Source organism: Rhagoletis zephyria, unplaced genomic scaffold (genome assembly GCF_001687245.7).
Source record: "Rhagoletis zephyria isolate East Lansing unplaced genomic scaffold, Rhagoletis_zephyria_1.1 Rzeph_scaffold_00259, whole genome shotgun sequence".
Lineage (NCBI taxonomy): Eukaryota > Metazoa > Arthropoda > Insecta > Diptera > Tephritidae > Rhagoletis > Rhagoletis zephyria.
Genome location: NW_016157343.1, coordinates 41,508 through 54,929, shown reverse-complemented (window position 1 = coordinate 54,929; position 13,422 = coordinate 41,508). Strand labels below are relative to the sequence as shown.

The 13,422-nt window shown below is 36.4% G+C and overlaps 1 protein-coding gene across 6 annotated transcripts in view; it reads right to left on the bottom strand.

Moving 5' to 3' along the window:
- Positions 1 to 13,422, bottom strand: part of Abca3 (ATP binding cassette subfamily A member 3) — a 50,021-nt gene that overhangs the window by 6,450 nt on the left and 30,149 nt on the right. For all 6 annotated transcript variants that reach the window (XM_017609840.1, XM_017609842.1, XM_017609844.1 and 3 more), the window contains 5 exons: positions 4,154 to 4,378; positions 3,930 to 4,080; positions 3,681 to 3,857; positions 2,950 to 3,609; positions 2,764 to 2,871 (listed from right to left, as the gene is read on the bottom strand). In XM_017609840.1, the coding sequence (XP_017465329.1) occupies positions 2,764 to 2,871; positions 2,950 to 3,609; positions 3,681 to 3,857; positions 3,930 to 4,080; positions 4,154 to 4,378 (1,321 nt within the window). The remainder of the gene's footprint in view (positions 1 to 2,763; positions 2,872 to 2,949; positions 3,610 to 3,680; positions 3,858 to 3,929; positions 4,081 to 4,153; positions 4,379 to 13,422) is intronic.

Here is a 13,422-nt window from a genome sequence, read left to right as displayed (position 1 = left end):
CGACTCGTATAAGGTGGAAGACTATATTGAGAATCCCATCGGAAATTTCTTAAAGCAAAAAGTAGGAATTGTTTTTGAATTGATTCTATCTTGTCTGAGTAAATTTGATACCTTGGATTCCAAACCACCGAGCCGTATTCCAGAATCGGCCTAACTAATGTTGTAAACAGGGTTTTAGTGATATAAGGGTCACTAAATTCTTTTGACCATCGTTGATTACTTTAATTATCTACAACTTTATGATACTACCAAGCCATATATATACCTATTCAGATAATCGGAACGCTGTTGAGAAGGCATACAATTTAGTACTTTTTCAACTAAAAGGTTTTTTTTCTTCCCGTTTTTCTTGTACTTCCAAAATACAATATTGACCTAAGGTAGTTCGATTTCGAGCTGTCACAACGTACAACACCATTCATTATTGCATCATGAACAAATATCAATGGCATTTGAAAAATGTCAAATTCCTTGATTTACTTTCACATGCGCGAAATGAATAATGAATTGGAAAGGCATGAGAAATATTCACGAAACAATGTCATCGTCCGACACCAAAATAGAGCAATCATCAGCGTATGGAATCAAGGGTATACCCTCTGGTGGTGGAGGGAGTTTGAAGATATAGTAGTTAAGCAGTATGAGAAGGACACCACTCTATTGAACCCCCTTTTTGATTATTCTCGGCTTTGAAATCTGATTTTGAAGCCATACCGTTAAGTACCTATCACTCAAGTAATTCCCAGAGGAGGACTTTAGTCCCGGTGAGGGATAATTTATCGATATCTTCAATAGAACGCCAGAATGACTGGAATTTTTCCTGAAACACACACTGTTATTCCAGAAAAAGCATCCTGTTTAGGCCGGGAACACTCATTAATCAAACGCAGTGATATCTACCGCTCCCTCATTTTGGTCAATTCCCAAGCACAGGTTTATAATTATGGTATTTAAAAGTTCATACTGAAACAATACAAATCGTCACTACCAAAATCTTCACTTCTTCAGTGAGAACAAAATATACTGAATAACACTGCTATATTTCATAACAAATATGTATATACTTACAGCCCGGTTCTGTGCACTTAATAAATTCAATATTTTTATAATTTGTCAATTTTTGATTATTTATCAAGAACTCCCAATTCTTGCACAGAAGTTTAAATCTATTTTCTTGATAAACTATCAAGATGAAAATGCTATTGACAATTATAATAATTTTTTTTAATAGAAACAATTTTCTAGCAAGTAATTACTGCATGTGCAGTTGTTCTCATTTTCGTTGTTGGTGTTTCCGACAGGGTAGGAGTATGATGTAATGTGGAACGATTTTCATCATCCCTTGTCAAATTTTGTTTGGAGACAAACCGGTTTCGGCGTTGTGCCATTTTCAGTGTAATTTTTCGTTCGGAATGTGCCGATACTTGGACCTGCGACTCACGGAATAATAGCACCGGCACACAAAAAAGTGGCGAGTACTTTTAACCGTTCGTTTGACTCGTACAAAATTTCGAGTAAATTGCGAAAATTGCTAATTTTTTCGGGATTTCATAATTTACTGTACGTTGAAATATATGTCGGTAGGTGTCGAAATACATGTCGGTAGATGGGTCTGGTAAAAAGCACGTTTTTTTTTACCGGAATAATCAAAACGATTTATCGTCCCGTTTCTGCCTTAACCACGTATCTAAAATTTTTGGGAAAACTAATATTACCACTTATAACAGCTCTTTAAGCGTCACACTATTTGAAAATAGAACAAAGACTTAATGAGGGTTCTCACTACTGTTAGTGGAATCAGAAATATTAAGTAAAAAATGCGTTTATTGTATCCTAGGGGAAGAAATGAAGCATTTTTTCTTACTCTCTCTCTAAAATACATCTATTGCAGATACGAAGTTAAGGCAGAAACGGGACGTTATGGACCTTACCAAAAATTAGTTGTGTTTGTTTACAAATTATACAGTAACTTGCCAGCAACTCTCCAGTAACTTTATTTCTAAGAATTCGCTCTCATAGAAAAAATTTGCCAAAAAGTACGCGAACGCTATTCCAGTAATAATTTGCAAGTTTCATGAACAGCTGATAAATTGGTTGTTTATTCGCAGCAAATTCCTAATAAAACAATATATTTAATATTTAAATAGGTTTATTTTGTGAAATTCAACAATAAAAACCCACAAACAGTTTCCTTATTAGTTTAAATTACATCCAGCAACATGCGACCAGCTGTTTTTTGTATTGGCAAATTCTTACAAGTAAAAATTTATCCAGTCAAATCTAGTAAAAACTTGCAACTTCAACTGTCATTTTTCGCTCTCTCAATTTCCCCTACTTTGCAAGTTTTTGCGTACGAAAACGCCAAAACATGAAAATTCGTAAAAACTTTTACTGTATTTTACTGGAAATGAGTAAACAAACGCAACTATTGCCAGATGGCCAGTATTAAAATGTGGAGGGTAGAATTCAAAATTTATCGCAAAAATTCGAAAGTTGTTTTAAAAGTGCAGCCCTTGGTGCTGCCACTGTAATTCAAATATTTCCAGTATTCGAAAGTTACCAAGTTACCAAACCGTTTAAAAGTTACCAATTTTGGTAGAAAGTTACCAATTGTGGCAACCATGTTAGCAATCATAACCATCGGCCTCTTACGACATTTACCGAAGACAATCTGTTAACTTGCTGATAATAACTACCCCAATTATGGATGAAGGCTTCGAAATGCCTCGTGCAAAACTCAAAAATGAGTTCTAGAATACGTACTGTAATAATGCTTGTGGAAACTTTTGTTCAACAAATTCCTTCACCGTGGTAATGTCCTGCTGCATCTTTATGGCCATAAGCGAAAGATCGGTGCGACCACTTCTAGAACTAAATATTATGTATATTAATCATAGTAGTAAATTCTTCGAAACATTCAAACAACAATGCATGAAAAATTCACTCTACCTTCTTGCTGATGGTCTCAACGGATCTGCCGCACGTCTTACTTTGAGCTTCAAAATCAAACCCTTCGAAAACTTATTCTTCAAGTGCTGTGTAGAACCAATACACTTAAATTCGCCATTCACCATAATAGCCAGGCGTGTACATAACGCTTCACACTCTTCCATACTATGCGATGTTAGCACTATAGATTTGCCAGAGTCGCGTATGCGGCAGACCATATTCCAAAGTTGACGTCGCGCAGCTGGATCCATTCCCGTTGTCGGTTCGTCAAGGTATATCACACTAGGGCTACCGATTACGGCGATTGCTGTACTCAATTTACGTTTGTTGCCGCCACTATAGGTCTTTGTCGGCTTATCCAAATGTTTTGTGAAACCGAATGATCTTGCCAGGTCATCTATGATGCGACTAATCCTATTGCGACGTACACCACGCAACAGGCAGAAGATGTGTAGTGTCTCCCGTCCCGTGAGATCGTCTAGCAATGCATCGAATTGTGGACAGTAACCGATGTCCTGGTAAATCTTACTCATTTCAGACTCCAGTGATAAGCCCTTAATATAGGCCGAGCCATAGGTAATGCGTTCGTCACCAGTCATCATTTTAAATGTAGTCGTTTTTCCGGCACCATTTACGCCCAAGAGGCCAAAGCACTCATTTCTAGAATATTAGTATTGTATTAATGATCAATCAGCTAGAAAATTAGGTTAAAGTGATTTTTGTTGACATACTCCTTGACACACAATGACACCTGGTTTACCGCCAGAAATTTGCCATAATACTTCGTGACGCTATTCAACACCAAATTTTGATTGGCTAATTGATCGCTGCTCATTTTTAATATTCGACTCTTTTCATTATCCACGTCATCATCAAAGTAGCCATCCTCAGGAGGTGGTGGTGGTTTACTATACATGGTCATAAGCAGATAAAGCTCGAATTTAAATACGTATGTGTGTATATTCAAGACTACAACTTACAATGCCCGTTTTCTGATCATATATATAATTTCGTCGATAATGCCATACTCCCGCGAAATGATGATAAGGAAGAATACTACACCGGTTCCGACCAAGTACAACGTTTCTAGGAGAATACCTGGTTCTTCGTACGCAAAATAAGGTATTGTTGCTATAAATAACAAATATTAAACGAAACATGATTAGGCTTAGTGGCGTATTTTTAAATGATTTACGAAACTTACAACAACACTTTGGCAAAAGAGCGCATCGCAATGCATCGGGTAGAACTTGGAGAACTTCACTATTGCAGGTATTTCGTGTTGCCCAATTCACATACAATTTATTCCAGCTTATCGAAAGCGAAAAATGTGGGAATATTCTGAAGAACCACTGTAAGCCATCAGCCACGTCTTTGGTATCGAAAGCCTCAAAAGACATTATGACAACAACTACGAAAAGCGCGACACCTGTAAAACACGACAATAAAAACGATTATTATGTATAAAGTTAGGGATGTCTGTATGTGTAGGTAAGGCAACTACGCTATGCTATTTATTTTTTCTTGCATCTTGAAGTCTCGATGAAATAAAACTAAATTTGTATCGCCAAAATCTTTGTGGTAATGAACTAATAAATGAATGGTTACTTCGAGAGGATTTTAGTGTGATGAAAATCTAGTAAATTTTATAAACAAAAAAGACAAAACCGAGTTTTCAGGATTATGTCTGAAAAGGTATTTTTGAGAGGTCAATAGTGCTCTAGCCGGTCAATAGTTTCGAAAATAAATAAGATATTGATTTTTTATGTTAACTTAATATTCATATTTGACTGAGAGAGAGACGCGTATAACAAAGTTGAGGAGGTAAAAAAAGAGGCAGAATTTTTCCAAGCCTGGATACTTGATAAGAATGTTCAATCAGTAAATATTACGCTTGATAGAATCTTTTTGTCTCATGAATTCTCCAGACAGAGGTTTCTGCTACCTAGGAAACAATCTTGCTGATTTCCGCGACAGGGATAAATGAGGTAAATGTCTACTCTGATAGCCAAGCTACAATCAGCGCTCTGGACTCGCTTACGTTGCGCTTAAAGCTAGTTGGGTAATGCTTCACATTTCTTTCGGTTGAGTCTGAATATTTCCTTGTCAGACCCCATAAAAAGCCCTCTTGAGTCAGTCTCACCCAGAACAAATGAACTGGAATAACTTTTGCCTAAATATGTACATATCTTGGCCAGGATTTTTGCAGCCAACTCAGTCCCGTTTCCTAACACGTTAAATTTCATACAAAGTAGATTTCATCCATTAAACAGATGGGTGAAGGTCGTGCCCTTGTCGGATCTCCTACTACCACCTAAGCAAACGCTAGGCAAAATGTCGGCACTCACTATAGGGCGACTACATGGAGTCATCTCAACACTTCCTCTTAAACTGCCCAGCTTTTGCTAGGTTGCGGTTTAAACGTATTTAATTTTTGCAACCGAACTATCTATTGTCTTCAACTAGGATCATTTCCTCTTCATTCTCATCATGGCTTAATTTTTTCCGTGCTTTTTTCCGAAACTATTCGGTCTTAAAACCTTTTGAAAGCGGTTTAACGTTTTCTTGTTTTTCTAGTGACAAGCTTGTTGAGCTCTTAGCTTTTACAGCTGTCGATCTCTTTCCAGATTCGAGAAAAAGTCGCCTCACTTTACATTTGAACACATGATTTTGCCCTATCGCGTTGGCCCATACACCCAGAGTGGTTTTGTTAGAAGCGCATTCCTCTCTATAACAGCGAGGCCTTCTTCGAGCTCATTGGCCATATATACATACATAAATGTAGAGCTCCGCACCAAAAGGTTACACACCGAGATAATGCAACCAAACCTCAATTGAGTCGTATTGAAATCACTCGACCGCACCGAAATGTAACAATTATAGAAGAAACAAAAATAAAATTTCCACTGTTCTTTTTTCTACTTTACGACTATCGCCGCATGTATGTTGCACCTATGAGTCAATATTTTGTCAGCCGTTTTCTTAGTCCCCCTTCAGACACGTCAAGTTTTGCTTTCAAGTCTGCTCGTTCGTGGGCGAAGGAGGGGAGAAGAGAGGGGAAGAGCACAGATACCTCCGTACCGTCAATTCGTTTCAACTTTTCTTGTCTCTTTTGATCTTTTCGTTGCTTCCCATTTAGACTAGGTTCACACAGGGAAACTTTTGTTGCTCATTTTCGGCAATTTCTCTTTTGGGTGTTGTTGTTGTAACAGCATACAAACTCCCCAAAGACTTTTTGGGGAGTGTTGCTGGAGTGACAGTCCTTGGCCAGATATAAATCTGGGTCGTTCCGGTTACGTAGACCCGACTGTCGTGGGAACGATTTCTCTTTTGGTGTTGCCCTTCGCGTTCACACTGAGAAATTCTTCTGTACACAATTGTTGTTGTCAGCTGTGAACGGCCAACTAGAATCACTCAGACGAACGAGAGCACAAAGCGTGTTGCCCGAGCGCGACAGCCGGTTCTACGTACCGGAATGACTCGGGTTTTACCCGACCAAGGGCTGTTGTTTTGGCGATCTAACCCCGTTTAGGTTGGCGAAGTATCTCAGAAGTTGTTCGTCCGTAGGGCTACATTTGCTACGTATTCTTCTGCTTAGGGCTGGCATCGAGTCAAACCCAGGGCCAGAAACCTACACCTGCTGTGTATGCCAGAGACGACTACACCACAACTCCACCTAAGTCAAGTGTAATGTTTGCGAGGGGTGGAGTCACCTCAGAGTCTGCTCAGGACTACGGACACATCGGCAGTGGACCACATCGTTTGTGGCCCCCTGCTGCTCAAACAGAGCAGCCTCCACGGCTAACCACAGTCCACCTGAGCAGCCCAACACAAACACCAAAGCACCACATAATAACAACACAATAGACCACACCACAACCACGACAGACCACATAACAGACACAACCGCACCACCACCCACACGCCGCCGCCAACAACTCCTGGTTCCTCCTAAAATCTTCACGGTATGTCAGACCAGAATATTCCTTCAATTAACTGTAACGGAGTTCTTAGGAAGATCGAGGAGATAATCGTCTTCATGGGAAGACATGGTATACTTGAACAAATACTTGAATGGTGGAAATGGTGAGCAAACTGTATACCAAAAATTACGTTTAACCATCCCAATTTTCAAAAGAAAAAGCAGTAAATTGCATGAAAATCCTGGCTCAAATAACGGAGTTGACAAGAAATTTTATCGAATGACGCTAGGTAATGAACTTTTCGGCGTACTTCTCGCCTCACTACAAGTGTACCAAATAAGCCCATGCAACGCATTTCCTAAATAGAGAATACGTCCCACTTATTTTTTACGAGTACATCGTCCAACCGGGTAGAAATACCTTCCCAATAACGATCCGGATATTTCAGTCACCCATGTTCGGGATGGTTTTTGGGATATCACCGTCTAATTTAGTCGCGAGTAAACGTGCAAACCTATTTTACAAAGCTTTTCTCAACTTGCAATGTTGTATGTCCAGACCACCATTTATACTATAAATGTAGCAAAGCTATTTAGGCATCATATCAAAGAGATACAATTAGAAGACTCTAGATGTCGCCCCGCCAGAAGAAGTTAAACATTGCGCGTAAATATATGCACTATTTACATACGCTACAGCGGAAATGGACGACACGCCATTTCTTTAATGAAATTAACTGCTGCTATATGTATGTATGTCACCTAAAATGCAAAAAGTCATATCTAATAAAAAATTCGAACTTCGCTTTTTGATTGCACTGCAAGTTGAATTATTTTAATATGTATCATACAGACAAGACTAAAAAAGAGCAAATAAATTAAATTAAAAAAAAACTGTTTTAATATACATACATCGCTTTTATAAATGGACTAAAAATAATATAATAATAATATTTCCCAATCCCATAGAATTTGTTTTGATAAAGTCATTATAAACCATTTATGAGATTGAAAATGAAAAGCGGGGGGCGGATGTAATAGACTTGAATTGATATGAAGGTTAATATACATATGTATGAATGTGGATATATGAATAACGACCGCTTAAAATCGATCTCAAAGTTGTACTTTCTCTGTAGAAATTTTAGGTCTATGTTATGTAGTTTGACTATTGTCAATTAAATCTAATGCTTTGTATTGCATGCGCTCCACGTTTTTCGTCTTCAATCTCATAAATGTTTATAATGACTTGCTAAAATTTCAAAATCTAAAGTTATCAAAACAAATTCTATTTATGGGACTGAGAAATGTTATTTTCTAATTTTTAGTCTATTTATAAAAGCGTTGTATATTAAAAAGTTTTTTTTTTGTTTATTTAATCTCCTTTGATAACACCTTTCCATAAAGGTGAGCTTAGAAATATCTAATCGTACCTTTTTGTGTTCATTTTAGGGAAGTTGTTTATCATTATATAAATAGGCAATCATGTTTCCTTTACACCCCTTTTNTTATGGGACTGAGAAATGTTATTTTCTAATTTTTAGTCTATTTATAAAAGCGTTGTATATTAAAAAGTTTTTTTTTTGTTTATTTAATCTCCTTTGATAACACCTTTCCATAAAGGTGAGCTTAGAAATATCTAATCGTACCTTTTTGTGTTCATTTTAGGGAAGTTGTTTATCATTATATAAATAGGCAATCATGTTTCCTTTACACCCCTTTTACGGCTAGACTATACTTCTAAGGTATAAACAGGCAGTGTGTGCAGGCAATTTTTAAAATTTCAAATTAGTTTAAAATAGAGCGAAAAAATCAATTCAAAAGTTACACCAATACCAATGCCATACATGTACATGGTTGGGGCGGAAATGCCCCCTAATGTATGCTTTAATATTGATAGTGAATTACAGAAACGTGCTAAGCAGCAGTTTAGGAATAAGATGTACGTTTGTATGTACATGAATAGATTAGACTCAAACAAGGAAGAAGGTAAAGTTGAGTATGGAGAAGAAGAAAGGGATAAATATGGAAATTAAAATAAAAGTAAAGAAACCTACAAATAAAGACAAAGAGGAAGGAAAATTTAAATACCTAACCTAATAACAATGGTGGGGGTGAATATGTAAATGAAGAAAAGAATGGACATATTTAGANTAGTGAATTACAGAAACGTGCTAAGCAGCAGTTTAGGAATAAGATGTACGTTTGTATGTACATGAATAGATTAGACTCAAACAAGGAAGAAGGTAAAGTTGAGTATGGAGAAGAAGAAAGGGATAAATATGGAAATTAAAATAAAAGTAAAGAAACCTACAAATAAAGACAAAGAGGAAGGAAAATTTAAATACCTAACCTAATAACAATGGTGGGGGTAAATATGTAAATGAAGAAAAGACTGGACATATTTAGATCAGGATAAAGGAAAAGATAAAGGCGTAGAAAAAGATGAAGACCAAGACGAGGAAGAAGATTAAGATGAAGATGAAGATAAAGGTGAAGATAAAGATGAAGATAAAGATGGAGATAAAGATGGAGATAAAGATGAAGATGAAGAAGAAGATGAAGATGATGAGAGCAAGGAAGATGAAGATGAAGATGAAGATGAAGATGAAGATAAAGATGGAGATAAAGATGGAGATAAAGATGAAGATGAAGAAGAAGATGAAGATGATGAAGATGAAGATGAAGATGAAGATGAAGATGAAGATGAAGATGAAGATAAAGATGAAGATGAAGATGAAGTTGAAGATGAAGATGAAGATGAAGATGAAGTTGAAGATGAAGATGAAGATGAAGATGAAGATGAAGATGAAGATGAAGATGAAGATGAAGATGAAGATGAAGATGAAGATGAAGATGAAGATGAAGATGAAGATGAAGATGAAGATAAGGATAAAGATCATAACCCCTTAACTTAACTTAACTCACCTCAACTCATCTCACCACCGCTTAAAAACTTACTCAACCTGAGCTCACCCCACATTAATTTACCACACCTTAATTCACCACACCTCAACTCCCCACTCCTTAACCCCCACACCTAAATCCACCACACCCTTATTCACCACATTATTTCACCACACCTCAACTTTCTCACTACACCTCAACTCACCACACTTTAACTCCCCACACCTAAATCCACCACACCTTAACTCACCACAACTAAATTCACCACACCTCTTAAGCCCACCCCACATGAATTCACAACACCGTTACTCCCACACCCAATTCCACCGCACCGCAACTCACCACACCCAATTTCACCACATGTCATGATATCGCTTGCTGTGGCATCAATGACAACATCATTTGGCCCAAGTGAACCAAAATAAACACGATTTTTAATCTATAAAAATAAATATAAATATATAAAGATAAAATAATAGCGGCGTTCATATAAATTGATAAACTTCGGATAAACGAGATAAAATGATAATTAAATCAGTTTATCACTTTTGATGAAGAACCCGAATATATTGCAATATAATGAGGTTCCCATATGTTTTTTGGTTTTTGGTATCTTATCTTATACCATGTCCCCACCGGAGCTAACCACGTAGTTATGGCTATTGAGTGGGTTATCCCGATAACCCACTTGATTTAGCGTAGTTTCGCCGTATAAAAATTACAGCACTTAACCATTTCACTGAGATGGTTAAAAGCTAACCAACTCGAAACCACATCGAAAGTCTGATACAACCCTGTGTTTTCCCGCCATCTGTGGGTCATTAGTGTTAAAATGTAAAGAATTCGTTCCCTACTAGTGTTTGGACTCCACTAAGATCAGATTAGATTTACTCCGGTTTTGAAAGAATTTGAAATCTACTCCTCTACTCCGCTTGACTTCAAATCTATTCCGTTTTTTTCATTCATGTTATGCCCCTCTTGGGGCCGTTTTTTGAGTGTTCACCACCGGTTTCAGTAAAAAAATTGAAAGTTAGCCAAATCTCACTGTTAAAAAGTAACTCTTTCATAGCAATGCGTCAATAAAGTAACTTCGTTATTTTTTTATGTATGGCTGTACAAATTGGCGGATGCAGAACTTTACTTAAGTTGTTAAAAAAATATGTAGAATGAAATTTATATAAAGTAGAAAAGGTTTGCTTTTTAAAAAATTAAGTGTTAGATACGTTCTACTATATAGAAAATGCTAAAAATTACCTAAATATGTAACATATTATCCTTACATTGCCTCGCGTTCTTATTTTGCATAAATAGAAAATATTTTATTCAAACAATTAATGCCAGAAACAAATATAAAAAATTCAATCTAGTACGGAAAATTTGTTTTTGCTCCGATTGGCAATCATGTTTCTTTACACCCCTTTTACGGCTAAACTATACCTCGAAGGTATAAATCATTAGAAAGGTATTTTGATGCAGATGTGCAGACAATTTTTATACCCGAGCGCACTTGTGCACAAGGGTATTATAACTTTGTTCACATAACGGTTGTTTGTAACAGGCAAAACGAATCGAGGTAGATATAGACAAATGTATACATAAATGATCAGGATGAAAAGAGAAATCGATTAAGCGGTGACTGTCTGTCCGTCCGTCCGTCTGTCCGTCCGTCTGTGCACACGATAACTCGAGTAAAAATTAAGATATCTTAACAAAACTTGGTACGTGTACTTCTTTCGGGCGTAGGACGGATGCTATTGAAAATGGGCAAAATCGGACCATAACCAAGCCTACCTCCCATATAACGGTAATTTTCAGAAATACGAAAACTGCGATATTTTAGTAACTACTGAAGATTATTAACTCAAAATTGATATTTACAATAATTTTTAGACGAAAAATAAGAATGTTATAAATTTTTGAAAAATGGGCGTAGCCACGCCCACTTATGGTTACATGTGTATATCTTGGCAACCGCTGCACCAATTTCTTCCAAACTTGGCACAGTTGTTGGCCTTCGTATAACATACCAAATGGCCGAAAATTTTTAAAATCGGACAATAACCACGCCCACATCTCATATAACGGTAATTTGGAGAAATACGAAATCTTCGATAAATCAGTAAATATTAAAGCCAATTTATTCAAAATTGATGCTTGCAACAATTCCTTACCAGGAAAAACGTCTATAATAAAATGAAAAATGGGCGTGGCACCGCCCACTTATGATCACATATATGTATCTCGGTAACCGTTCTACCAATTTGTACCAAACTCGGTATTTTTATTGTGCTTGCTACATAAAAGCAAAACGATGAAAATTATTGAAATCGGACTAAAATTATGGCTTTTCATATAACGGTAAATTTTAGAAATACTTGAAACATTTTGAAATTTAAGGACGCTAATTTACTCAAAATTGATACACCCCGGCTTACCATGTAGCGGTAGCTTTCGGAAAGGTGAAAATCATGTATTTAATATTTGCGCCGGGTATTTAATGTTCGGCTGCGCCCGAACTTAGACTTTCTTACTTGTTCAAATTTCAAATTGGTTTAACATGAAGGGAAAAAATCCATTAAAAATGACACCAACACTAATGCCGTACATGTACATGGTTGGGGCGGAAATGTCTCCTAAATGTTTGCTTTAATATACTGAATTAAAGAAATCTGCTAAGCAGCAGTTTAGGAATCAGACTTATGAAGATTAAGATTTATGCAAGGAAGAAGGTAAAGTTGAATATGTAGAAGAAAAAAGGGATAAAGGCAAAGATTAGAATAAAAGTAAAGAAACCTAAATATAAACGAAGGTGAATATGAAGATGAAGATGAAGATGAAGATGAAGATGAAGATGAAGATGAAGATGAAGATGAAGATGAAGATGAAGATGAAGATGAAGATGAAAATGAAGATGAAGATGAAGATGAAGATGAAGATGAAAATGAAGATGAAGATGAAGATGAACATGAAGATGGGGATGAACTTGAACATGAACATGAAGGTGAAGATAAACATAAACATAAACATTAAAAACGATAGAGACAAAGATAGAGAGGAAGAAAGTGATAGGGATAAAAAGGAAATATAACTGAAGAATATGCGATGTTATATTGCGGTGTGTTATGCTCAGGGACCGTAATGGTTATAAGTTTTATTATAAAAATCACTTTTTAATCGTTATTAACTGAGTTTTATTTTTCGCTCGGAAAATAATCGTTACGTTTTAAGTTTTATTTTTTGCTCGGAAAATAATGGTTACGCGTTAAGTTTTATTTTTTGCTCGGAAAATAATGGTTACGTTTTAGGTTTGATTTTTTGCTCGGAAAATAATGGTTACGTTTTAAGTTTTATTTTTTGCTCGGAAAATAATCGTTATTTCTTGAGTTTTATTTTTTGCTCAGAAAATAAAACTTAATTTTTGCGTATGCGTATGCGCTTTTTTGCACTTTTTCTTTAGAAATGTGGTTCTCTTTGTTTCTGCCCTGGTATCTGTATTTTCATTACCCACTCCACAGTGGCGTTAAAGGTTCAATGCTGCCGCCCCCTGTCTATTCACGAATGCGCATGCGCATACGCAAAAATTAAGTTTTATTTTCTGAGCAAAAAATAAAACTCAAGAAATAACGATTATTTTCCGAGCAAAA